Raw genomic sequence first — 26,714 nt, 5'->3', positions numbered from 1 at the left:
ATTTTTATGTGTTTGGCACCTTGGTTAATTTCTATTTTCTATATATATTGTTTAACGTATATTATCTCAAACAAAATGTTCCGCAATTTATATTAGCAATATTAAACTCATTGGATGTTAATCATAAAAATTCATCAGGTGTAAATAAATAATTAAAACAAAAATAATTAAATTAAAATAAATTAAATATTTATATATTGAAAAAATTAATATTTATTTATTATAATTAATGTTGTATTTTAGTTACCGAAGAGTCGGCAATATTGGCCGTAATTTTGATGACATTTCAAGTGACGCGTCGTCTCTATGAAAATGGACTGTTATTTAAGTCAAATCTGCAAACATTTAATATTATATCATATTTTGGTGCCTATCTATACTATCCAATGGTTACACTGGCCATACTATGTGAAGTACCGGCACTGTTATCTGGTATTTCAAAAAAAATAAAAACTTGCATATGTTGTAATTATCATAAATTATACTTAGTTATTTTTAAAAAAAATAATTGTCCAGGTTCAATCAACTATAATATGAAATTAGCAAACTTTTTGACATTCAATCATATAGTTGGCTGTCTATTGTTTGCCACATTTTGGTGGTTAGAGTTTAGTAGTCATCTAATACTTGTTAATCTGAGAAAAGGTAGGATTTTATTGAATTGAATAATAAAATCTAATTTAAAAAATATATATTAATAATTGAATAATTATTAGGTCGTTCCGGTGGACATTATATACCGAGAGGACAGTTGTTTGAGTACGTGTCGTCACCTCATTATTTTGCCGAAATCATCGTCTATTTGGCTATCATTGTTGTATTGGGCGGTCAGTCAGTGAGCTGGTGGTTATTGACTTTATTTGTTTGGGTTTATATGTCATTTCTAGCACTACACAAACATCAGTGGTATTTAGCTAAATTCAAAACCTACCCGTCCCAGCGAAAAGCTATCATCCCATTTTTACTTTAAACTATGTAAATAATAATAATAATTATTATTATCTAATAAATTAATGTAAATAACATTTTTATAATAACTGTTATAACAATTTTATAACATTATTGATAAAAATATTTCATTGACATCGGAAAAGTTATTTCCGATAAAAATAAAAGTTCAATTCAGACATTATTTAGTTTTATTTTGTTTTAAAAACAAAAATTATTAACTATTACTAAATTTATAGAATTTTATCGTAATATTGTTGTATAAATTAATAATTAAAAAAAAACTATTCTCGATATTAACTACCAGTAAACTAATTTGTTTTATATTATCTATAGTATAGATTCTATACAGTATATTAATATTCATAGTTTTTGTTTACAGTTATAAAATATAGATAACATTAAATATAATACAATTATGCAATTAAATGGTGACTTCAATATGTTAATACATTATATAAAAATGATGGCTTTTAATTAAATAGACAGTTGAGTACTATTTTAGTGCAATTAAGTGCAAACTTTGTCTCTGGAAACATGTTTTTTGTAAAACAGTATTTTCAATATCAGTAAATTATATTTGCTATCAGAGTTAAAAAATACTAGAGTTAATACAGTACTAAATATACAGTACTGTATATATAATATAATTGAATACTAAAAGAAAATTGATTTGTTATCGTTAGATAGATAAAGATATAAAATATTAATTTAGATAAAAAAATGTTATAAATTACACTAAATTTAAGTAAATTTAGTTTTTTAAGTCATTTAAAAAGTGATTTTTTAAATTTATTAATAAATAATAATAATTTGTTAATAACTTAAATAATAATAATAATGTCATCAAATAATAAATATACGGATAAAGAGAAGAAACAAATTGATGACTTCAAGAGTGGCGCCGCTCCGTTAGCTGGCATCGGGTTTGCCATATTAGCTGCAGTAGGAATCGGTCTATGGATAGGAATACCCAATTTTGGACAAATTCAAGGCATAAAAGCCGATTCACTGCAACAACTGCCGGCTCGTTGGCAGTATGTCTTACAGCACTCCACTCCCGGTGTCCTATGGCTTATCTTTTGTTTGATTTACGTAATCTCGCGTCGCGTGGAGACACCGGCAGTGGATCCCAGTGCCGGTTTTGAACACTTGACACAATTGGCCAAAAACATAGCCCTCAACTCATTGGAACAATTTATACTGTCATTGGTATCTCAATTAATTTTGGTCACACATTTGGCACCGGCAACCATTATCAATGTCATACCAGCCATTAACCTACTGTTCATTGCCGGACGGTTAACATTTTTTCTCGGTTATCCCCGTAAACGTTCACTGGGTTTTGTATTGACATTTATACCAACATTTTTTATTGTAATCTTTATTGGTTATAGATATGTCAAATTATTTGTTTAATTTTGTATAAAAATAAATGTTTTTTATATTCATTAATGTACTTTTTTTTAAAAAATAAATATATTAAAAATAAATTAACGATTGAGTACTTGTTTAAGTTAGTTTAGTTAGTAGACTAAGTTTAGTTAATTGCAAACTACTATATCAAAACATGTTTTTTAAACATAAAAACATTAAATTCAATATCACTAATTAGCATAAATTATTTTTGTATTGTTATTGGCTCTCAACAAATACAGTATTAAAATACAAACCCATTTATAACTTGAATACTGTTTGATGGCATAAACAGTATATACAAGAAAAAAAATTATTAATTAATTTATAATCGTTTTGATTGATCAGAAATTCAACAACAAAATATTTATTTTATTTAAAAAATAAATAAAACTTGTTATTTCAAAAAAGCACTCTGTTCATTTAAGTAATTTTAAAATTATTTGTTTGAAATATTTCTGAATTCAAATTAATTACAAAATTTTGTGAAACAAAATAATAAAAAATAATAATAGTAATAATGTTTTCAACTAAAAACTATACTATTGAGGAAAGACAACAAATGAAAGTCTTCAAGAGAGGTGCCATACCTTATCTGATAGCGGGGTTTGTTGTCGTGAGTGTCATAGCAATCGTACTTTGGACGGGACATCTGGATTTTGCATCAATTCAAGGCATTAAAGTAGATTCACTCCAACAGCTACCGGCCCGTTGGCAGTATGTGTTACAGCACTCGATTCCCGGTGTCCTATGGCTAGTATTTTGTTTGACTTATGTAGTCTGGTTACGGATACGATCGCCGGCAATGGATCCCTGTGCCGGCTACGAACAAGTGACACAAATAGCCAAAAATATAACACTCAACTCGTTTGAACAGTTTATACTGTCACTGGTTTCCCAATTGATTTTGGTCACCCTATTGGAACCGGCAACCATTATCAATATTATACCCACGCTTAGCCTAATTTTTATTACAGGACGGGTAGCATTTTTTATCGGCTATCCTCGTTTCCGATCACTGGGTTTTATATTATCATTTTTACCAATACAAATTACTGCTGTTTATCTTGGTTATAAATATATTGCAATTTTTGTTTAATTTTTTACAATAATTATATATTTTTATTCTTTCTATTTGTTACTTATACTGTACTAACGTTGTTTTTTAAAAAAATATATAGTCAATAAATTATGTAATTTTTAATTTACTTTACTTTTAATTTACTGTAATTTGAGTTAATTTTTTAAAAAACAATTTTATAACATTCATAATTTATTTAATACTATTTGTTTAACTATTAATATAATCTTAAATAATGTTTAATAATAATAATAAGATAAATTATATTATGATATCTATTACATGTAGTTTTCAGATAATGATATTCAATTGATACTTAAAATATCGATAGACATTGACATTTTATACCAAACATTAATACTTTAACTATAAATTATATTAGCTATAAATATGTTGGAATTTTTATATAATTTTATTATAAAAAAATATTATAATGTATTTAATTATAAATAATTTTTTAATTATATTTATATAAGCATAATTTTATTTGCACATTTTATATTCCTGATTAAGAATATTTTTTAAAAATTTCAAAAATATGATTTAAATTAATATTTTTTTATAGTAAACATAAATTTACAGCAAAACACTACCATTAATGTACTTTTCAATATAATTGTCAAACACAGACACTGGTGCACAGTTGCACTAATTGAATTGAATTGACCTTGGCATTCTCATACACTTTCTACATTTGCTCACTTTATTTTTGATGTTGTATTATATTGTCGAAGGTCGTATTGGATAATTATGTACAGTATTACATAACTAAACATGATATATTAATGCAGTTTTTTATAAATAAAAATTAAATGTGAAACTATAGATTATATATACAATTATTTATATAGCATTTCTATGACAACTTTGTTTTGTTCACTCATAATATATGACAGCTATGTTTAGTACATCGAGAACTTTCTTTTCCCATTTTACTACAAAATATTAAATATAAATACAATTTTATATATAATATATATATATATATATATATATATATAAATTTATGTTGTGTATAATAATTATAAAATTATTGCTAGTAAAATTTTTTTTTACTAAGATTATTTTATAATAACTAATAATTATAATATTTTACCAAATAAACAAAGTTATCCAGGTATTATATATAAATTATATTTGTTTGTTTTTTTAAAAATTATTTTGTTGTTTGCTAACTGTATATATATATATTTTTTTAAAAAAGACACCAGAGCTGTTAAAAATGTCGACAAATGATAATGATAAATCACCGAAAAAGCAAAGGGAGCCAAAGCCTAAAGGTGCCGGTGCTTTGATGGCCGTCGGTATGGCCTTTCTGGCCATTGTTGCCTTTGGACTATACAGTGGCCGACTAAATATCAATCAATTTCAGGGTACTCGAGCCGATACACTCAAACAGATAGCGCCTCGGCTACAGTTTGTACTGAGAAACTTGACACCCGGCCTACTGTTCCTGTTATTCAGCATCATCTATGTGGGTATTCAACGTGGAGCTAAAGGTGCCGAAAATCCAGCGGCCGGTAGAGACCATCTGATACAGTTACCGAAAAATATACTACAGAATACTATTGAACAGTTATTACTATCTGTTTTTGCCCAATTGATCCTGGTCACATACCTGAACCCTGGACAGGTACTTAACGTAATACCAGTAATGAACGGACTGTTTTTTGTTGGACGGGTACTGTTTTTCATTGGTTATCCTAATTACCGGGGATTGGGATTTCAGTTGAGCGCCTTTCCGAGTATGGCTGCCATCGGTTATGTCGGCTATCGATATGTACTGAATTTAGTGTAGGTTTTTTTTTATTTAGTTGTATTTTAATTTTTTTAAGTTTAATTAAAAAATTATATCTTTGTTATCTTAAATATATATTTAAATGATTTTATAAAATGACAAATTAAATTATATTTAAATAAAAATATAATTCATAAAATTATTTTATGAATTTGATTTTAATAATATGTTTATATTTTGAAACAATAAGAATTATAAATTTTTATTACCTGTAATATTTTAATTTACAACAGTAAGTGAATTATAATACATTTAGATAATACATATTTTGTAGACTAAAAGTGTTTTTTAGTTAAATTTCATTCATTATATATTTAAATGTAAAAATATTATTAAATAAATAATGTACTAATACTTCACTTAATTTAAATTGTATTTCTATCTATAATTTTATAATATGCAATATACTGCCACACTATGATTTCAATAATTTAAAAACTATAGAATATACTAAACTAAGCCAATCATAAATTATTTTATTTTAAAAACTTGTTTCATTATTATGTACTAAATTTTAATGACTGAATATTTCTGACAACTAATAATTAGTGGCAATAATTTAGTGCATTGTGTACTTTCTCCCATTAAACTACTGTATAATAAATTCAATATAAAAACATTGTTTTTTTGGCCAAACTTTTAGTATATATACTGAATATATATCCTATATATCATTATATTATATGTGATAATAAAATATTTTTAAAAATATTTTTATTAAGATTATTTTTTTATCAAATAACTAAATAAAAAAAGTTCATAACTATATCAACAACAACCAAAAAAAAGTTATTCAAGGTTTTTATTGTCAATTGTGTATATTTTTTTAAAAATACACCAATATTAAAAATGTTGACAAATGATGAAAAATCATCTAAAAAACAAACGGAGTCACAACTCATAAGTGCCGGTGTGCTAAAGGTCATCGGTATGGCCGTAGTGGCCATTGTTGCGTTTGGACTATACATTGGACTAATAAATATCAAACAATTTCAAGGAACCCGAGCCGACTCACTCAAACAGATTGGGCCGCGTCTGGAGTTTGTATTGATAAACTTGACACCCGGCCTACTGTTCCTGGTGTTCAGCATTATGAATGTGGGTATTCAACGTGGAGCCAAAGGTGCCGGCAATCCTATAGACGGTAAAGACCATCTGATACAGTTACCCAAAAATATATTGCAAAATACTTTTGAACAGTTTATACTGACTGTTTTTGCCCAATTGATCCTGGTCATATATCTGAACCCTGAACAAGTACTAAACGTAATACCGATAATGAATGGACTATTTTTTGTGGGACGGGTGCTGTTTTACCTTGGCTATCCCCGATATCGGGGACCGGGATTTCAGTTAAGTATCATCCCTAGTATAACTGCCATCGGTTATGTCGGCTATCGATATGTAATGAATTTAATTTAGTTTTCTTATCTAGTATTATTGTATTTTTTATTTTTTTATTTTTTTAATTATATAATATTAATTTTATTTTTAATAGATACTAAATTATTCATAAATTAATGTATTTATGTATTATTAGCACTATTTTTATATAATTTAATTATTTATTTATACTTTATATTATTTAGTATTTATATTATATTATTAAGTTTTTTATATAGTAAAAGTTTTTGGATTATATATTTAATGTAAATAATTACAAAATACATGCTGTAATAAAAATTAATTTAAATTTCCCTCTATAGTTTCATCAAATTATACTGTATTTTCAATAATTTAAATCTAATACATCAATAAAAAAGCCAATCATAAAGCATTTTATTTTAAAAACATGTTTATCGTGTTATACAACGTGTATATAACTAGATTTGAGTGACTGCATATATGATATATCTATTATATTTACTATATATACGATATAGACATAAATGAATAAACTAAAGCAACGGTAGTTGACCTTAATTTATAAAAAAAAACAAGTTTAATGTTAAAATTATAAATATATTGTATATTATATACATTATATATATATATATCTAACCAAAAAAATAAATAGTTTTTTATATTTAATTTGTTATTATTATTATTAATTGTAAATATATATATAAATAATCAGTAAATTTAACTTTAAAACCAAAAAATATGGCCAAAAACAAAACTACTACTAATCCAAATCGATTTAATTTGCGTCAATACATGTGTAGGGCTGGCCTACAAACAATGTCAGCCATAATTGTCTTAGCATTTGTGTCACACGGATTACTAAACAACTGGTTTGCATTTGACAAATACCAGAACATCGACAGCAAAGATCTTGAGCCTATGGGTGCTCGGGTTGGGTATGTGTTGAGGCACTCGACTCTCGGTGTTCTATGGCTACTGTTTTCAATGTTTCACGTCATCTCCAAACGTGTGGGCACACTGGCAATGATACCGACCTCAGGCAACGAGCACCTGACCGAGTCGGCCAAACTACAGTTTCTCAATACTGTGGAACAGTTTATCATGTCATTGATATCGCAACTTATTTTGGTCACATATCTCGAGTCGCCGGCAATGGTTAATGTCATACCAGTGCTTAACATACTGTTTCTTGTGGGACGACTTTTCTTTTGGTTAGGTTATCCCACTTACCGTGCATTTGGTATATCATTGAATATTTCTCCCACTGTTATCACTATTGTTTTTATAACTTATAAATATTATCAACTTTATAGATAATATTGTTTTTTTTGTATTATTAATAATTTTCTATTGATATTTATTAAAAGTTTAAGTTAATTAAAAAATTTAATTGAATTTACTATTTGTAATTTTTATGATAATTAAATAAAATTATTTTTATTTTTAAAAAATAATTTAATTGCTTTCAATTAGAAAATATTTTTTATTTATTAAATCAATGTTAGCAATTGGGGATAATTTAGTCCCAATAAAGTTGTAAATTAACAGATTTTATTTACAAAATAATTATACAAACAATATCTACATGACATTTGAGATAATTTTATATAATACTATCAATGATTTTATTTTAAGCGTAATATTATAAAAAGATTAAATTAAATATTTTATATAAATTACATATATATTAAAGTTAATTAATACAGTATTTAATTTTATTAAATGCTTTTTAAAAAATAATGTCAACATTAAACATGAAACAACAATTTGATACTAAAAAATTTTTGCTAAAAGCGATAGTTTATGGCATTATAGCTATGATTATCTTAATTAATGTGTGTTATTGTCTGTTCAGTGGTTACTTTGATTTTGCCAAATATCAGAGTATCAATATTGAAGAGCTTCGTCCACTTTCGGCCCGTTTAGTGTACGTTATACGGCACTCGACTCCCGGTGTCATCTGGCTATTTGCGTCTATGTGTCACGTAATGTCCAAACGTATTGGCACACTGGCAATGATACCGACCTCAGGCAACGAGCATCTGACTGAATCGGCTAAACTACAGTTCCTCAATACATTGGAACAGTTTATTATGTCTTTGGCATCGCAGCTCATTTTGGTTACATATCTCGAGCCCCACATACTTGTCAATGTGATACCGGTGCTCAATATATTATTTGTGTCGGGTCGACTAGCATTTTGGTTGGGCTATCCATCTAACCGTGCTTTGGGAATGTCTATCAATTTTAATACATTATTGGCTACAATAATATATATTAGCTATAAATATATTCAGCTATTTTGTTATTAATACAGTTCTTAAAAATAATTTTAATAATTATTTAATGTTTATATAATTAAATTAAAATATCAATTTTTTGTGGTATTATATATTTATTTAATATGATAATATTTCATACAATAAAATATTATAAACATTAATAAAATACTTGTAAATTATAATTTAAAAAAATTATATGAGGGTTTTAAATAATAATTTATATTAATATGTCATAAAACATTTGTTTATAATATTTTTTAAATATTATATCATATAATAAAATATCATAATATTTAGCATAAAATAAGTTTACATTAAAAAGTATTAAAATATAGTTTTGTATTGCATAATACATGAGTATTGAATAGTAAATTGCATAAAACAATGTAATAGTTAATAGAAGACAATGGATATGATTATCAAAAATTATATTAACACACATTTGCGGTACAATTAATTTATGAGACAAATCAATGGATTGATAGTATTTGGTATAGAAAATAGTAATTAGATTTTTGAATGCTAACTATTAGTATCAATGATGAGGTCTAGATTTTATTGTAGAAAAAATCAAATAATTTTTAAGAAATTTATAATTCAAGATAAAAACGATCGTCTTTTTGATTGATTGGCTGAAAGTCGAAGAAGCTTTCAGTTATTGAGCAAAAGTTAACAAATAGTTTAATGTTTTAATTGTCGATAATTTATATTTATTTTAATTACAATTAGTTTTAATATAAACCATATTATATAATTAGTATTATGATAAAATAAAAATTTGATAAACTTTTGACAGCAACACTTTCTTTCAATTATATTATAATATATAGATATTAACATTTAAAGATTCAATTATCTTAAAAATTGAAAAATTACATCAACTAAGTTAGTAGTATTTTAAATAAAATATTAAGTGAATACACTATTGATATAAAATTATTAGAGAATCAAATTAAAGTGAGTTAACAAATTGTTTAACTAAAATAAACTAATTAGTAGTTATTAAAAACAAATTATTTATTTTGAAAATAAACTTTTATTTATAAAATATTGATTATAATAAATCAAAGATTTAAAGACACTTTTAGATTATTGAGCCAAAAGTATATCAAATTGCAAAAAATTTTAAAATAGAAATTTTTAGTAATTATAAAATTCAAAAATCAAATACAAAAAATAATTTACATTAATTAACTTAAATTACGTGATTTTAAAAATGTTTTTAAGCATATACCAATTCAATGCCAATTAAAATAATAAATCTAATTTCATAATTTTAATATTTATAATAACAATATATTATTCACAATTAACTATTAAACTAACAATTAAAATTTGGTTATTATTTAATAACAAAAACATTTAAAGTTAAAATAAATTTTTAAAAATAATAGATTTTATTTTGATTCTTCACATTTAATAAACATATAATAAAAGTAAACTCACAATTATTTTTAAAAATTAAATTACTAAAATTTTAATCTATACTTACACATAGTGTCGTTCATTGCCACAGTATATTATAATAGAGAATAAATTTATATTAATATAAGAGGTTAATGTATTTAAATTGGACCCTTAAACTAACCTTGACAATTAATTGATAATAATCTAGTTAAAAACTAATAGGAGACCTATTATAGGAATAATATTTTTTAAATATTTATTTAAAACACTAATTTGAATTAACTTTATCTAATTATCTAATAAAGTATATGTTGTACTTATGATGTATACTGTGTAAAATATACAATATCATAAGTTTTATAATAAACATGTACAGTATGATACTGTAGTGATAAATTGAACCACAGATAATAGCATTAAACGACAAAGTACATTTTATAATTTATAAATTTTATAAATAGTTTTTTATAAAGTATAAATAATATTATTAATAAAAAGTTATTTTTAAAAAGTTAAAAAGTTTTAATTCAGAAAATATGTCCAGTAATATGAAAGCTATTGGTTTTAAAGATCTCAGTGTAAGTGTCAATAAATGGATTCAATCGCCAAAAGTCATATTAAAACAAATTACCGGTTGTTTTGATTTTGGGACAATCACTGGACTAATGGGAGCGTCGGGATCGGGAAAGACAACACTAATTAAATGTTTGAATGCAAGCACTAAGTATGTAATCAGTGATGACTCTCGAGTTTATTGTAGTGAAAGTCAACCAATAATTAAGCGATTCATAAGTCAAGACCAAAACGATCGGCTCATTGATGGACTCACAGTTGGAGAAGCACTCAGTTATTCGTCAAAAGTTAATAATAGTCACTATAAAGGTGTCAAACATGAAGAAAATATAACACAACTGATGACACAATTATTGATCAATGATATCAATGACACGACAATTGAGAAGTGCAGTGGAGGTCAACGCAAACGTATAGCCATTGCATTACAGTTGACATCAATTGAAAAACCAAACTTACTGTTCATGGATGAGCCCACTACTGGTCTCGACTCTAATGCAGCTTTTGAGGTATAAATTATAAAATAATATATATATTTTCAATAATAATTTATTTTTTAGCTATTGATATGTTTGCAAAGTTTGTCGAAAACACATAACATTGCTTTTATTGTTAGTATACATCAGCCAAACAATGATTTGCTTAAAATGTTTGACAATATCTATGTGTTGGCCAAAGGAGGACATACTATATATGATGGAAGTCCTCAACAAATGAAATATTATTTGACTGATTGTGGGATTGATTTGAATGAAAATGAAGTTCCCATTGAAGTAATGCTTAAAATATCGTCTGAAGGCATAAACTCGTCAAACGCTATAAAACTATCGGAAAAAGTCAAACAAATCAATGAAAATAAAAATCTAGATTTTTTCAAACAAATGAAACAATTACCTAATGGATGCATTCAAAAGACAAACAAATTGTTTAAGTTTTGTGATTTTTTGTATATTATTAATCGGTCATTTAAACTAACATTTTGTCGAAAATTGTCTAAATTATTGAAACACTTGTTACTATTTGCTGTGTTTAATATATTATATGGATTAGCATTTAATGAACGTATTGGTGAAGTGACCGGTTGTCTAAATAATGATATCGATAACAATCAAACATGTATTGAATGGCAATCGGATAAATCAGTGCTAACACAGAGTGTTAACTATATAGGTCTGTCCCGAGTCGTATCATTTGCAATACATTTAGCTATTATGACAACAAGTTTTTCATCGGAATTCATAGTATTTAATACAGAATATAAAAACAGTAAGTATTTCTTGAAAACAAATATTCTTAGAAAATATATTCTAATTTTATAAATATAATAATTTTAATAAATTTAATTTTATATATTGTAATCTATATAATAGATTGGTATAGTTCGGGCGTATTTTTCTGGTCCCGTTTTATAGTGGATTGTATAATAACTTTAATCTACTCGTCAATACAGATAACGGTTACGGCATATTATTATCTACCGATGATAACTATGGTCAGGTATGTCTGGATGTTGGCTGTACTAACGTTGACTCTATTGTGCAATCAGACAATAGGATCCATGATTGGCATTATATTTAGCAAAAATAATATTATAGCCTTTTCATTGTCATTAGTAACACTGAGCTCATTGACATCGTATGACACTTATATGGTTTCCTATGACGATATGACCTATTCATATCAATTAGCCAGTGATATGTCATATTTTGCTTATACATTCAAAATGACATTAATAGCAATGTATGGCTGGGATCGGTGTCCAAACAATAACACTTCAAACTATGTATTACTTGAATACGATATAAAAGATTCAAGAATATTCTACACGTTATTAGTTAAATATTTGATTCAATATTTTGTATTAATTATATTAATGTTTATAGTATTTCAATGCAAAGTTCAAAAAATATTTAGCAAAATATTTTTAAAAATATTACTTAAAAAATTAATTAGATTTAAAAGCATAAAAAACAACATTACAAAGGATCCAAATAATTGTAGTAATATATCTGTAATTAATATTAACATTGAAGATACCAATCATCAATTCATTAGAAATAGTAATAATAATTTGATAATTGCTTGGATTAATTTGACTTTAACCAGATATGTGACAAAATATAATAAAGTTTACAAATCAACAATTATTTTAAATAATATTAGTGGAAGTATTGAAAGTCAATCGTTAACTGCAGTGATGGGACCATCGGGAGCCGGCAAAACAACACTATTAAAGTGTTTGACTTCAAACTATGGCAATCACTTATCAGATAATAGTAAAATATATTTAACTGAAAATTATAGTAAATCATGTTTTATTAAACAAAATATTAGTGAACATCTACTGAGCGGACTGACCGTCAAACAGACACTACTTTATGCTTCAAAACTAAAAAATTCAGAAATTGTTGGACAGTTAGATCATAATAAAATAGTCAACGCTTTAATGACTGAATTGCTTATCAGTGATATCGCCGATAACTGTGTCTCAAGTTGTAGTGGTGGTGAACGCAAACGTATAGTAATAGCCAGTGAACTGACTTCACAAATAAAACCAAATCTTTTAATTATTGATGAGCCGACCTCTGGTTTGGACAGTAATGCGGCCCTATATATCATACAATCTCTTAAATCACTGTCCCGTTATCATCACATGACAATCATTATTAGCATACATCAGCCAAACAACGAGTTATTTAACATATTTGATAAAATCTATGTGTTGGCCAAAGGAGGACACGCTATATATGAGGGAAGTCCTCGAGATCTGAAACAAACAATGATTGAGACAAATATTGATTTCAATGACAATGAAGTGCCGATTGAAGTACTGTTGAAAATTGCTTCCGAAGTCATAGACAACGAAATAATTCAAAATTTATCGGCAAAACACAAATCCAAACAAAACATATTAAAACATATTATAATCGATGAAAATTTGAAGACTAGTGATCACACAAATCAATTCCTTACAAAACGTTTTTCAATTAAAGATTTATATACATTATTGAAACGTTTAATGCTTTACTCTTATATAACAAACTGGTATTTATTGTTATTTCAAGTCATTATATTTATTACATTTGCCGTTGAAATCTTCACGTTATTTAATGGAGATATCATTAAACCCGATGGTTGTATTGACAATGATTTCGGTAGTCTTATGGGTTGTAATCAAACTGATAACAAACTACGAAATGAAGTATTAATTACTAGAAATTTGAAATACAATAATGTAATTATCTATTCAACATCAATGTTAATATTACTGTTTACTTGTGCGTCGTTTTGTTCACAAATAACTGTATTTATAAATGAACATCAAAATGGTAAATCAAATTTATATATATATCATTTGTTTTTTGTTAATTTAATACTATCAATATTTAGGTTGGTATAGCTCAGGTAGTTATTTTTGGTCCAGTTCAATTGTCGAAATATTGCCTATCCTCATATATTTGATACCATTTTGTCTGGTAGTTAATATGTACCGATCGTGGACTATGTTTGCCATATACTATACGACAATCATTTTGTGTGTTTTATGTGCACAGAGTTGGTCACAGATGTTGTCCACACTGTTCAGGAAAGACATCAAAATAATGATTACAATAGCATTGATAGTGTTTTCTTATCTTATCTGTTGATGAATGCATTGATTCCTATCAATGAATTGCATTATTCATTACAATTGTTATCTAATTTGTCATTTTTGAGGTATGCCTACGAATTGGTAGTTTTATCTATCTATGGGTTTGGACGGTGCGATCATAATAGTATAAATACAATTATATATGTATTGGATATAAGCGACAATGATTTTTGGCCAAATTATGTACATTTGATATTTTTAGTTATATTATACAAACTGTTAGCTTTAATATTATTTATTACAAAATTTAATACTGTTTTCAAAAATAATAACAATCCAACAGTTAATTATAATTAATAAATACTTATTTTTATTTAAGTTATGATAAATTAAAAATAATATAATTTTTGAAATACTTTGTGTATTTTTCTCACAAAACATTTTAAACATAAATTATATGAATAAGTTTAAACTGTTTTCTGCTTTTTAAGATACAGTATATTAATGTAATATTTTATACATATAATTGTTGCTCAAACTTTAATTATATATAAAGATGATATTATTTAAACAGTATAAAAAAATTATTAAATATTATAATTTAATAATAATTTATGTTAAGTAATTTTAATAAGTTAAACTGCCGTTAAATTGGTTAAATAAGTTAAATTGCAAGTTTATAAATATCTTAAAATTAAAAAAATAAAATAAAATTATACTAAAACTATTTGTATTTTTTAAAGTATTGAATTTAGTAAAATTTACTAATAAAACAAATTATTTTTTTTAAAATTAAACACAATTTATAGCTAATTTATTTAATAACTAATTTATAGTTTATTAAAAATACTAACCTTTCTAATTATTTTTTAAATTAATATAATTTAGATTTTACAGAATTTGATTATCACATGTACAGTATTTTTAAAAAAATATTATTATTATTTATTTTAATGTTTTATGTGAATCAAAGTCAAAACTTCAAAATTGCAATTTATATATAGTTTAGCCGCCATTATGTCCTTATTCATGAAGTAATAGATAATTTTTAATGCATTCCTTTAAAATTTATTTTTTAATATTATAAACGAATCTGAAGTTAAATTTTTAAAAAAATTTTAAATCCGAAAACAAAAACACATTTCTAGATTTCAGATAACGAAATTTATTTTTAAATAATATTTACAAGTAATTTATTAAACATGTTTTTACAACAAAATCGAGTTTTGTCTAGTCTACAAAATTACAATAATAATAAAATATCAACAATTAATGTATTTATAACCAAGGTTATATGTAAATTATATACTATATTTAGATCCTATTAAGTTAAGTTAATTTATAAACAGGTAATAAATATTTAGTTTAACAATAACAACAAAACAGTAAAAATTATTTTTAAAAATTAAATAACACTTATAATACACAGACAGTAAAGAAAATCTTTTTTAAAAAATTGGAGTCGGAGTAGATGTAAGTGTTGTCATTAAAATATAATGTTAGGTTAGGTTAAAATTATGTAATAAAACAATAATATAATAGTTTATTTATTAATTCAAAATATGTTTTTAAAATTATTGTAATTATACCCCTCTATAACCGCATTGACTAACCAATTGCAACTCTGAAATAAATAAGATTAATCAGTTGTTTATTAATTAAGTAATTAAGTCTAGGTTTTAATACAAAAATATGACTAACCTTGGTACATAATCGATAATAATGTAAATAAAAGCTATTTAATAATTTTATTATTTATTTATTAAAAATTCAGTAAAAACGATATGAAAAGTTTTAGAATATAGTTGTAGAGTATTATAATGAGAAATTAAACTAATGATAATACTGTAAATTAAATTACAGTTCATAACTTTAAAAAAGAATAATATTTATAAAAATTTAGTTTAAAATTTTTTAAAAAATATGTCTAATAAAATAAAAGCAATTGGTTTTAAAGATCTTAGTGTAAGTGTAAATAAATGGATTAAATCACCAATAATTATATTAAAACAACTTAATGGTTGTTTTGATTTCGGGACAATCACTGGCATAATGGGAGCGTCGGGATCGGGAAAGACAACACTAATTCAGTCTTTGAATGCAAGCACTAAGTATGTAATTAGTGACGACTCTCGAGTTTATTGTAGTGAAAGTCAACCAATAGTTAAGCGATTAATAAGTCAAGACCAAAATGATCGGCTCATTGATGGACTGACAGTAGGAGAAGCACTCAGTTATTCCTCAAAAGTTAATAATAGTCACTATAAAGGTGTCAAACATGAAGAAAATATAACACAACTGATGACACAATTATTGATCAATGATATCAATGACACGACAATTGAGAAGTGCAGTGGAGGTCAACGCAAACGTATAGCCATTGCATTACAGTTGACATCAATTGAAAAACCAAACTTACTGTTCATGGATGAACCCACTACTGGTCTCGACTCTAATGCAGCTTTTGAGGTATAAATTTTAAAAATAAATATATTTATTTTTAGTAATAATAGTAAATAATTATTTATTTTTTTAAGCTAATGAAATGTTTGCTAATTTTGTCGAAAACACATAACATTGCAATTATTGTTAGTATACATCAGCCAAACAATGATTTGTTTAAAATGTTTGACAACATCTATGTGTTGGCCAAAGGAGGACATACTATATATGATGGAAGTCCTCAACAAATGAAACATTATTTGACTGATTGTGGGATTGATTTGAATGAAAATGAAGTTCCCATTGAAGTGATGCTTAAAATATCTTCTGAAGGCATAAACTCTTCAAACGCTATAAAGCTATCGGAAAAAGTCAAACAAATCAATGAAAATAAAAATCTAGATTTTTTCAAACAAATGAAACAATTACCTAATGGATGCATTCAAACGATACACAAATCATTTAATTTCAGTGATTTTTGGTATATATTTGAGCGATCGTTTAAACTAACATTTTGCCGACAATCGTCTAAATTACTAAAACAGTTGTTACCGTTTGCTGTGTTTAACATATTGTATGGATCGGTATTTAATGAACGCATAGGTGAAGTGACCGGTTGTCTGAATAATAATGATATCGACAACAATCAAACATGTATTGAATGGCAATCGGATAAATCAGTGCTAACACAGAGTGTCAACTATATTGAATTGTCTCGAGTCGTATCATTTATCATACATTTAGCTATTATGACAATCAATTTTTTAGCTGAATTCAAAATATTTAATACAGAATATAAAAATAGTAAGTATTTTAATGAAAACACAAATACTATATATATATATGATATATTATTATTATTATTATTATTTTTATATATTGTTTAAATAATTTAAATGTCAATATTTTGTAAATCAAAAAGATTGGTACAGTTCGGGTGTATTTTTCTGGACTCGGTTTATAATGGACTGTCTAATAGCTGTAATCTACTCATCCATACAGATAACGGTTACATCATATTATTATCTACCGATGATAACTGTTTACAAGTATTTCTGGCTCTTAGCTGTGCTAACGTTGAACCTGTTGTGTAATATAACTATCGGTTCAATGATTAGTATTATATTAAGCAAATATAATATTATAGCCTTAGCATTGTCTGTGGTGACAATGGTCTCATTTATGTCGTTAGACACTTATATGGTTTCCTATGACGATATGCACTATTCATATCAATTAGCCAGTGATATGTCATATTTTTCTTATACATTCAAAATGACATTAATAGCAATGTATGGATGGAATCGCTGTCCAAACAATAACACTTCAAACTATGTAATACTTGAATACGATATAAAAGATTCAAGAATATTCTACACGTTATTAATTAAATATTTGATTCGATATTTTGTATTAATTGTATTAATGTTTATAGTATTTCAATGCAAAGTTCAAAAGATATTTAACAAATTATTAATCAAAAATTTGATTCACTTTAAAAACATTGAAAACAACATTACAAAGGCTCCAAATAAATGTTGTAATATATCAATAATTGATATTAACTTTGAAGCTAATAATAAAAAAATTAATAGTAATAATAATAATAAATTAATGATTGTTTGGATTAATTTGACTTTAACCAGATATTTGACTAAATTTAACAAAGTTTACAAATCAACTATTATTTTAAATAATATTAGTGGAAGTATTGAAAGTCAGTCCTTAACTGCAATTATGGGACCGTCGGGAGCCGGCAAAACAACACTATTAAAATGCTTGAATGCAAACTATGGCAATCATTTATCAGATAATAGTTTTATATATTATAATAAAAATTTTCATAAATCATGTTTTATTAAACAAAATATTAGTGAACATCTACTGAGCGGACTGACTGTCAAACAGATACTACTTTATGCATCAAAACTGAAAAATTCACAAATTGTAAAACATTTAGATCACAATAAAATAGTCAACGATTTAATGTCGGAATTTCTTATCAGTGATATCGCCGATAATTGTGTCACCAATTGTAGTGGTGGTGAACGCAAACGTATAGTAATAGCCAGTGAACTGACTTCACAAATAAAACCCAATCTTTTAATTATTGATGAACCGACCTCTGGTTTGGACAGTAATGCAGCGATAAATATTATGCAATGTTTGAAATCACTGTCTAATTATCATCTCATAACAATCATTGTTAGCATACATCAGCCAAATATCGAGTTATTTAACATATTTGACAATATCTATGTGTTGGCTAAAGGAGGACACGCTATATATGAGGAAAGTCCTGGACATCTGAAACAAACAGTGATTGAGACAAACATTGATTTCAATGACAATGAAGTGCCGATTGAAGTACTGTTGAAAATTGCTTCTGAAGTCATTGACAATGAAATTGTGCAAAATTTATCGGAAAAACACAAATCCAAACAAAACGTACTAAAAGATCGTATAGTCAGTGAAAATCTGCTGACCATTGATCACACAAATCAATTTACGACAAAACGTTTTTCAATTAAAGATTTATATATACTATCAAAACGTTTAATGCTTTACTCTTATATAAAAAACTGGTATTTATTAGTATTTCAATTAATTTCATTTATCATATTTGCTGTTGAATTCTTCACGTTATTCAAATGGGATATCATTATACCGGATGGTTGTCTTGAATATGATTTCAGTAGTCTTATGGGTTGTAATCAAACTGCTGACCAAATTCGTGATGAAATACTTATTACTAGAAACTTGAAATACAATAATTTAGTTATCTATTCAACATCAATGTTAATATTACTTTATACCTGTGCAGCATTTTGTTTACAAATTAGTTTATTTATAAATGAACATCAAAATGGTAATTAAATCTATTTTATTTTATTTTTCAATTTTGACATTAATTTATTTTTTCCCAATAATATAATAATAATCTATTATACTTTTATTTAGGTTGGTATAGCTCAGGTACCTATTTTTGGTCCAGTTCTATTGTTGAAACATTGCCTATCCTCGTATATTTGATACCATTTTGTCTGGTTGTTAATATGTACCGATCGTGGACTATGTTTGGCATATACTATACGACAATCATTTTGAGTGTATTGTGTGCACAGAGTTTGTCACAGATGTTGTCCACACTGTTGAGGAAAGACATCAAAACAATGCTTACATTAGTATTGATAGTGTTTTTCTTATCCTATTTATTAATGAGTGCATTGATTCCTATCAATGAAATGCATTATTCATTGCAATTGTTATCTAATTTATCATTTCTGAGGTATGCCTACGAACTGATAGTTTTATCTATCTATGGGTTTGGACGGTGCGATCATAATAATATAAATACAATATTATACGTATTACGTATAAACGATACTGATTTTTGGCCAAATTATGTACATTTGATATTTTTGGTTGTATTATACAAATTATTAGCTTTAATATTATTTATATCAAAATTTAATACTGTCTTCAAAAATAACAATAAACCTAAAGTTAACTATAAATAAATAAATATTTATTAATTATTATTAAGTTGTGATAATTATTAAAACATTGTTAAAAAAAAGTTCTTAAGCATAAATCATATGAATATGTTTTTTCACACAATATATATATTTTAGAATTTATTAAAACAGAATTATTAAAGTATTATATTTTATTAAAAATTTTTATAATTTTTAACTGATTTTTGAATTTGTAAATATCTTAAAATTAAAAATAAGAAATAAAATTATACTGAATTCATTATTTGTATTTTTTACTATTTATTCTAATAGTTAGAAATATATTGAGGTCTTTCATTAAGGAAAGGAAAATAAAAAAAATTTCCCAAAAAATTGGAGGAATTTAATTGGGGAACTTTAATCAATATAGTATATTATTGTTAAATAAAAATGTTAGATTTTAATGTAATCATAACAATATATTTTTTAAAAATAAAATAAAAATTCATCAACTTACACTAACATATTTAAAACTAATATGAAAAATCAATTGTATTAAGATCTATATTTTATATAATTTATATAACTGTTATACCTGTCTGTTACTGTATATAAATTTATATATAATAACATAGTTTTGTAAAATTAAATTCATTCATACAGTATATCGAATAAAGCATAGGGACTGGTATGACATGGTTTATGTTTATTAATAATATTAATAATATTAATAATATAATATTATAGTAAATGTCTATTTGATATATTAATTTATTTTTGTTGACAACTTAGATTAACCTTGACAATTAATCGCTAATAAAATTTAATATGTCTAGTATTTATCTAGTTATAAAAAAATTCCTATTTAATAAAAAGTTATTTTTAAAAAGTTTTAATACAGAAAATATGTCAAATAATATGAAACCTATGTTTAAGTGTCTGATAACACAACAGTTGAGAAGTGCAGTGGAGGTCAACGCAAACGTATAGGCTATACGGTATAGCTATTGCATTACATTTGACATCAATTGAAAAACCAAACTTACTTTTCATGATTGAGTACATCACTGGTTTCCACATTAATTACACATGTATTAAGGTATAAATTTTATTTTTTTATTATAATTATTTTATAATCATAATAAATCATAAAATAATAATTTAATTTATATATATTTTTAATATTAATGTAAATTGATTTTTCTATTTATTAGCTAAATATAATTATCGAAAATTGATATATATATATATATTAAGATTCAATAATATAGTAATAGAAATAATATCTAATAATACAAATCATTAAAAATATAAAAATTTAATGAAATATATTATAATTAATTAAAAAATTTCTAATAAAATCTAAATGATATTATTGTATTTAAAAAAATAAGTTTATATTACAAAATTACTACTACTAACATTACTACACTACTAATTAACTACATATACTGTATATCTTTATACTTTATATAAAGTTATATTAGGGTTGCGATCTATGGATGTATGGGGTGAGGGCGGCTTATCCTCACAGAAACCAAAATGTTATTTTCCAAAAAAATGTCGCTAAAAAAATGATGTGAAATTGACCCCATACTAAAATTTGAATGCCGAAATTTTTTTAAAATTTACAAAAATTTTAATTTTAATTAATATTTGTTTAGTAACTATATTTAGTTTTTCGAACTTAGTACTCCTAGACAAAAATAAATTGCGAAACCTAATATATATATATATATATTTGCTAATTTTTTGACTTTAATCAAGGGAAGGGTAAGACCCAAAAAATTGTGATATGAGGGGGTAAAAGAGCTTATCGCAACCCTGATTTTAAAATGTACTAAAATTTCTTATATTTTATATATATATTTTATATGTTGTTTTGGAAATAACTCTCGCTAAGCATTTTGTATTAATGTTTAGATTGTTTATCAAAACCTATTATTTTCAAATATTATTAATACAGTAAAAGTCAATATAAGTAATTTAAAGACACAATTTGTGAGTATAGGATTAAATTTAAATTATTTAATTTATTTTTTAAAAATCAGACATACATTTATCTAATTAAGTCTGCAAAATAAAGTCAAAAATATTATCTATAAATATTTTTGTTCAATCATAGTTTATATTATAGTAAAACAACCATTGCTATTTTAAATATTTAAGTTTATTATAAAATTAAATTTATTATTTTAATTGACATACTTTTGATATCAAAATTAGTATAATTAAGCAAAAATTATAATTTAAAATAATTTTTTAATTAACTTTTTATTAATTTAATCTTTAATTTTGAAATACTCTTTTAATTAATTTTATAGTTTTAATTATTTATAATAATTATGTTATTATAAATATGTCAATTAATATAATAAATCTAATTTTATAATCAATTACAATCTTATTTAGTTTATAATTATCTACAAAATTGTCCTTGGTCACTTTTAAATCCAACGTATTGTTGACCCGATAATTGAAATTAAAAGCATCGCCGCTGTCGTCGTTTTTTGAAAAATTTAGTAAAACAGTGTAAACGTTAGTAAAATCCATAATTGCAAAAATAATTTTTGGCCTAGGTTAAATATTTCATATTAATTTTATTTAAAAAACTTCTTTTACTAATTTTGTCACATATTATAGAAATATATTTATTTAAATATTTGTGTCTAATTTTATATAAAAATTAATAAATAGTAATAGTGTTGTAAATAGATATAAGAGAGAGAGAGAGAGAGAGAGAGAGAGAGAGAGAGAGAGAGAGAGAGAGAAAGAGGTATTTTAATTGCCACAAAAATTAACCTTGAACAATTAAAGGTTAATGATCCAGTTTAAAAACTAATAAGATATGATATTTCTGGTATTTATTTTAAATATTAATTTTATAGTAGATATTAGCTACAAAAAAAACAGTATATTTGATGACATCAGAAATATTATAATATACTTGAATAGTGAGAAATTTAATATTGTAAAATATATTTTATAAATAGTTTATTTTCAAGTTTTTAAACAAATAATATTAATAATAAGTTATTTTTTAAAATTTTAATATAGAAAATATGTCTAACAAAATAAATGCAATTGGTTTTAAAGATCTCAGTGTAAGTGTCAATAAATGTATGAAATCACCAAAAAGTATATTAAAACAACTTAATGGTTGCTTTGATTTCGGGACAATCACTGGACTAATGGGAGCGTCGGGATCGGGAAAGACAACACTAATTAAATGTTTGAATGCAAGCACTAAGTATGTAATCACTGATGACTCTCGAGTTTATTGTAGTGAAAGTCAACCAATAGTTAAGCGATTCATAAGTCAAGACCAAAACGATCGGCTCATTGATGGACTCACAGTTGGAGAAGCACTCAGTTATTCGTCAAAAGTTAATAATAGTAACTATAAAGGTGTCAAACATGAAGAAAATATAACACAACTGATGACACAATTGTTGATCAATGATATCAATGACACGACAATTGAGAAGTGCAGTGGAGGTCAACGCAAACGTATAGCCATTGCATTACAGTTGACATCAATTGAAAAACCAAACTTACTGTTCATGGATGAGCCCACCACTGGTCTCGACTCTAATGCAGCTTTTGAGGTATAAATTTTAAAAATAAATATATTCATTTTTAATAATAATAGTTAATAATTTTTTTAAGCTAATGAAATGTTTGCAAATTTTGTCGAAAACACATAACATTGCAATTATTGTTAGCATACATCAGCCAAACAATGATTTGTTTAAAATGTTTGACAATATCTATGTGTTGGCCAAAGGAGGACATACTATATATGATGGAAGTCCTCAACAAATGAAACATTATTTGACTGATTGTGGGATAGATTTGAATGAAAATGAAGTTCCCATTGAAGTGATGCTTAAAATATCGTCTGAAGGCATAAACTCGTCAAACGCTATAAAACTATTGGAAAAAGTCAAACAAATCAATGAAAACAAAAATCTAGATTTTTTCAATCATATGAAACAATTACCTAATGGATGCATTCAATCGACACACAAATCATTTAATTTCAGTGACTTTTGGTATATATTTGAACGATCATTGAAACTAACATTTTGTAGACAATCGACTAAATTATTAAAACAGTTGTTACTGTTTGCTTTGATTAACATATTTTATGGATCGGTATTTAATGAACGTATTAGTGAAGTGACCGGTTGTCTGAATGATGACACCAATCAAACCTGTATTGAATGGCAATCGGATAAATCAATTCTTACACAAAGTCTAAACTATATAGAGTTTTCTCGAGTCATATCATTTGCAATACATTTAGCTATAATGACAACAAGTTTTTCATCGGAATTCATAATATTTAATACAGAATATAAAAACAGTAAGTATTTAATTGAATATTATTATAAACTAATAGATATTTAATTAATAATTTTGAACTGAAGTTTGACAATAATTTTAATATTAATAATTTTGAATCATATAGATTGGTACGGTTCGGGTGTATATTTCTGGTCCCGATTTATAGTTGATTGTCTGATAACTGTAATCTACTCGACAATACAGATGTCTATAGTGTTATATTATTATCAACCGATGATAACTGTGAACAACTATTTCTGGCTGTTGGCTGCGATACTATTGACACTGTTATGTAATCAGACTATCGGCTCAATGATTGGCATTATATTTAGTAAAAACAATATAATAGCCTTTACGTTATCAATGTTTATACTGAGCTTATTTATGACTTTTGACAGTTATATAATATCCTATGACGATATGTCGTACTTATATCAAATAATCAGTGATATATCATATTTTTCTTATACATTCAAAATGACATTAATTGCAATGTATGGCTGGGATCGGTGTCCAAATAATAATAGTACAAACTATATATTGATTGAATACAATATAAATGATTCAAAAATATTTTATACATTATCATTGAAATTTTTGATTAAATATTTTGTATTAGTTATATTGATGTTTATTGTATTTCAATGCAAGATTTGGAAAATATTTAGCAAAATATCTCTAAACTTATTAATAAAAACAAAATTACAAATTAAAAACACTGATAACGACTTTGAAAAGGTTACAAATAATTGTAATATATCAGTAATCAGTGAAAATAATTACATTATAGATAATAATCAAAAAATTAATAGTAATAATAATAATAAATTAATGATTGCTTGGATTAATTTGACTTTAACCAGATATTTGACAAAATTTAACAAACTTAGCAAATCAACTACTATTTTAAATAATATTAGTGGAAGTATTGAAAGTCAGTCCTTAACTGCAATTATGGGACCGTCGGGTGCCGGCAAAACAACACTATTAAAATGCTTGACTGCAAACTATGGCAATCATTTATCAGATAATAGTTTTATATATTATAATAACAATTTTCATAAATCATGTTTTATTAAACAAAATATTGGTGAACATCTTCTAAGCGGACTTACTGTCAAACAGACACTACTTTATGCGTCAAAACTAAAAAATTCACGAATTGTTGGACAGTTAGATCACAATAAAATAGTCAACGATTTAATGTCGGAATTTCTTATCAGTGATATCGCCGATAATTGTGTCACCAATTGTAGTGGTGGTGAACGCAAACGTATAGTAATAGCCAGTGAACTGACTTCACAAATAAAACCAAATCTTTTAATTATTGATGAACCGACCTCTGGTTTGGACAGTAATGCAGCGATAAATATTATACATTGTTTGAGATCGCTTTCCCGTAATCATTATATGACTATCATTGTTAGCATACATCAGCCAAACAACGAATTATTCAATATATTTGACAACATTTATGTGTTGGCCAAAGGAGGACATGCTATATACGAGGGAAGTCCTCAAAATTTAAAACAAATAATGATTGAGAATAATATTGATTTCAAGGATAATGAAGTACCGATTGAAGTACTGTTGAAAATTGCTTCCGAAGTTAACGACAACGAAATTGTGCTAAATTTATCGGCAAAACACAAATCCAAACAAAACACATTAAAACATATTATAATCGATGAAAATTTGAAGACTAGTGATCACACAAATCAATTCCTGACAAAACGTTTTTCAATTAAAGATTTATATACATTATTAAAACGATTTATGTGGTACTCATATATAACAAACTGGTATTTAGTGTTATTTCAATTAAGTATTTTTATAATATTTGGTTTCATATTCTACACATTATTCAATGTGCAAATGATTTTACCGGATGGTTGTCTTGAGTATGATTTCGGTAGTCTTATTGGTTGTAATCAAACTGCTGACCAAATCCGAGATGAAGTACTAATTACTAGAAACTTGAAATATAATAATTTAATAATTT

The 26,714-nt window shown here is 25.3% G+C and overlaps 5 protein-coding genes across 5 annotated transcripts; all 5 read left to right on the top strand.

The window, feature by feature from the left end:
• The first annotated feature begins 268 nt into the window (after positions 1–268).
• Positions 269–970, top strand: LOC128951306 (polyprenol reductase-like). The gene is made up of 3 exons (XM_054296556.1): positions 269–432; positions 517–645; positions 717–970. The coding sequence occupies exons 1-3, from the start codon at positions 279–281 to the stop codon at positions 968–970; spliced, it is 537 nt and encodes a 178-aa protein (XP_054152531.1). The 5' UTR covers positions 269–278.
• A 3,570-nt stretch (positions 971–4,540) lies between these two features.
• On the top strand, positions 4,541–5,243 carry LOC128952346 (uncharacterized). Its single transcript, XM_054297730.1, has 2 exons — positions 4,541–4,562; positions 4,650–5,243. Exon 2 carries the CDS (start codon positions 4,668–4,670, stop codon positions 5,241–5,243), a length of 576 nt encoding a protein of 191 aa, XP_054153705.1. The 5' UTR covers positions 4,541–4,562; positions 4,650–4,667.
• Positions 5,244–16,514: 11,271 nt separating this feature from the next.
• Positions 16,515–16,937, top strand: LOC128951305 (ATP-binding cassette sub-family G member 4-like). The gene has a single exon (XM_054296555.1). The coding sequence runs from the start codon at positions 16,515–16,517 to the stop codon at positions 16,935–16,937; it is 423 nt and encodes a 140-aa protein (XP_054152530.1).
• A 999-nt stretch (positions 16,938–17,936) lies between these two features.
• Positions 17,937–20,699, top strand: LOC128951304 (uncharacterized). The gene is made up of 5 exons (XM_054296554.1): positions 17,937–18,283; positions 18,551–18,676; positions 18,779–19,422; positions 19,866–20,193; positions 20,696–20,699. The coding sequence occupies exons 1-5, from the start codon at positions 17,937–17,939 to the stop codon at positions 20,697–20,699; spliced, it is 1,449 nt and encodes a 482-aa protein (XP_054152529.1).
• A 720-nt stretch (positions 20,700–21,419) lies between these two features.
• On the top strand, positions 21,420–26,678 carry LOC128951303 (ATP-binding cassette sub-family G member 1-like). The gene is made up of 7 exons (XM_054296553.1): positions 21,420–21,461; positions 23,420–23,970; positions 24,032–24,731; positions 24,837–25,221; positions 25,603–25,752; positions 25,819–26,514; positions 26,615–26,678. Exons 2-7 carry the CDS (start codon positions 23,425–23,427, stop codon positions 26,676–26,678), a joined length of 2,541 nt encoding a protein of 846 aa, XP_054152528.1. The 5' UTR covers positions 21,420–21,461; positions 23,420–23,424.
• Positions 26,679–26,714: the final 36 nt, after the last annotated feature.

The sequence above is a fragment of the Oppia nitens genome, unplaced genomic scaffold (genome assembly GCF_028296485.1).
Source record: "Oppia nitens isolate AA-2021 unplaced genomic scaffold, nextdenovo-longstitch-racon4-pilon3 scaffold1_pilon_pilon_pilon, whole genome shotgun sequence".
In the NCBI taxonomy this organism is placed as follows: domain Eukaryota; kingdom Metazoa; phylum Arthropoda; class Arachnida; order Sarcoptiformes; family Oppiidae; genus Oppia; species Oppia nitens.
Note: the sequence above shows the minus strand (reverse complement) of the source record. Positions and strands in the feature narration are given on the sequence as shown.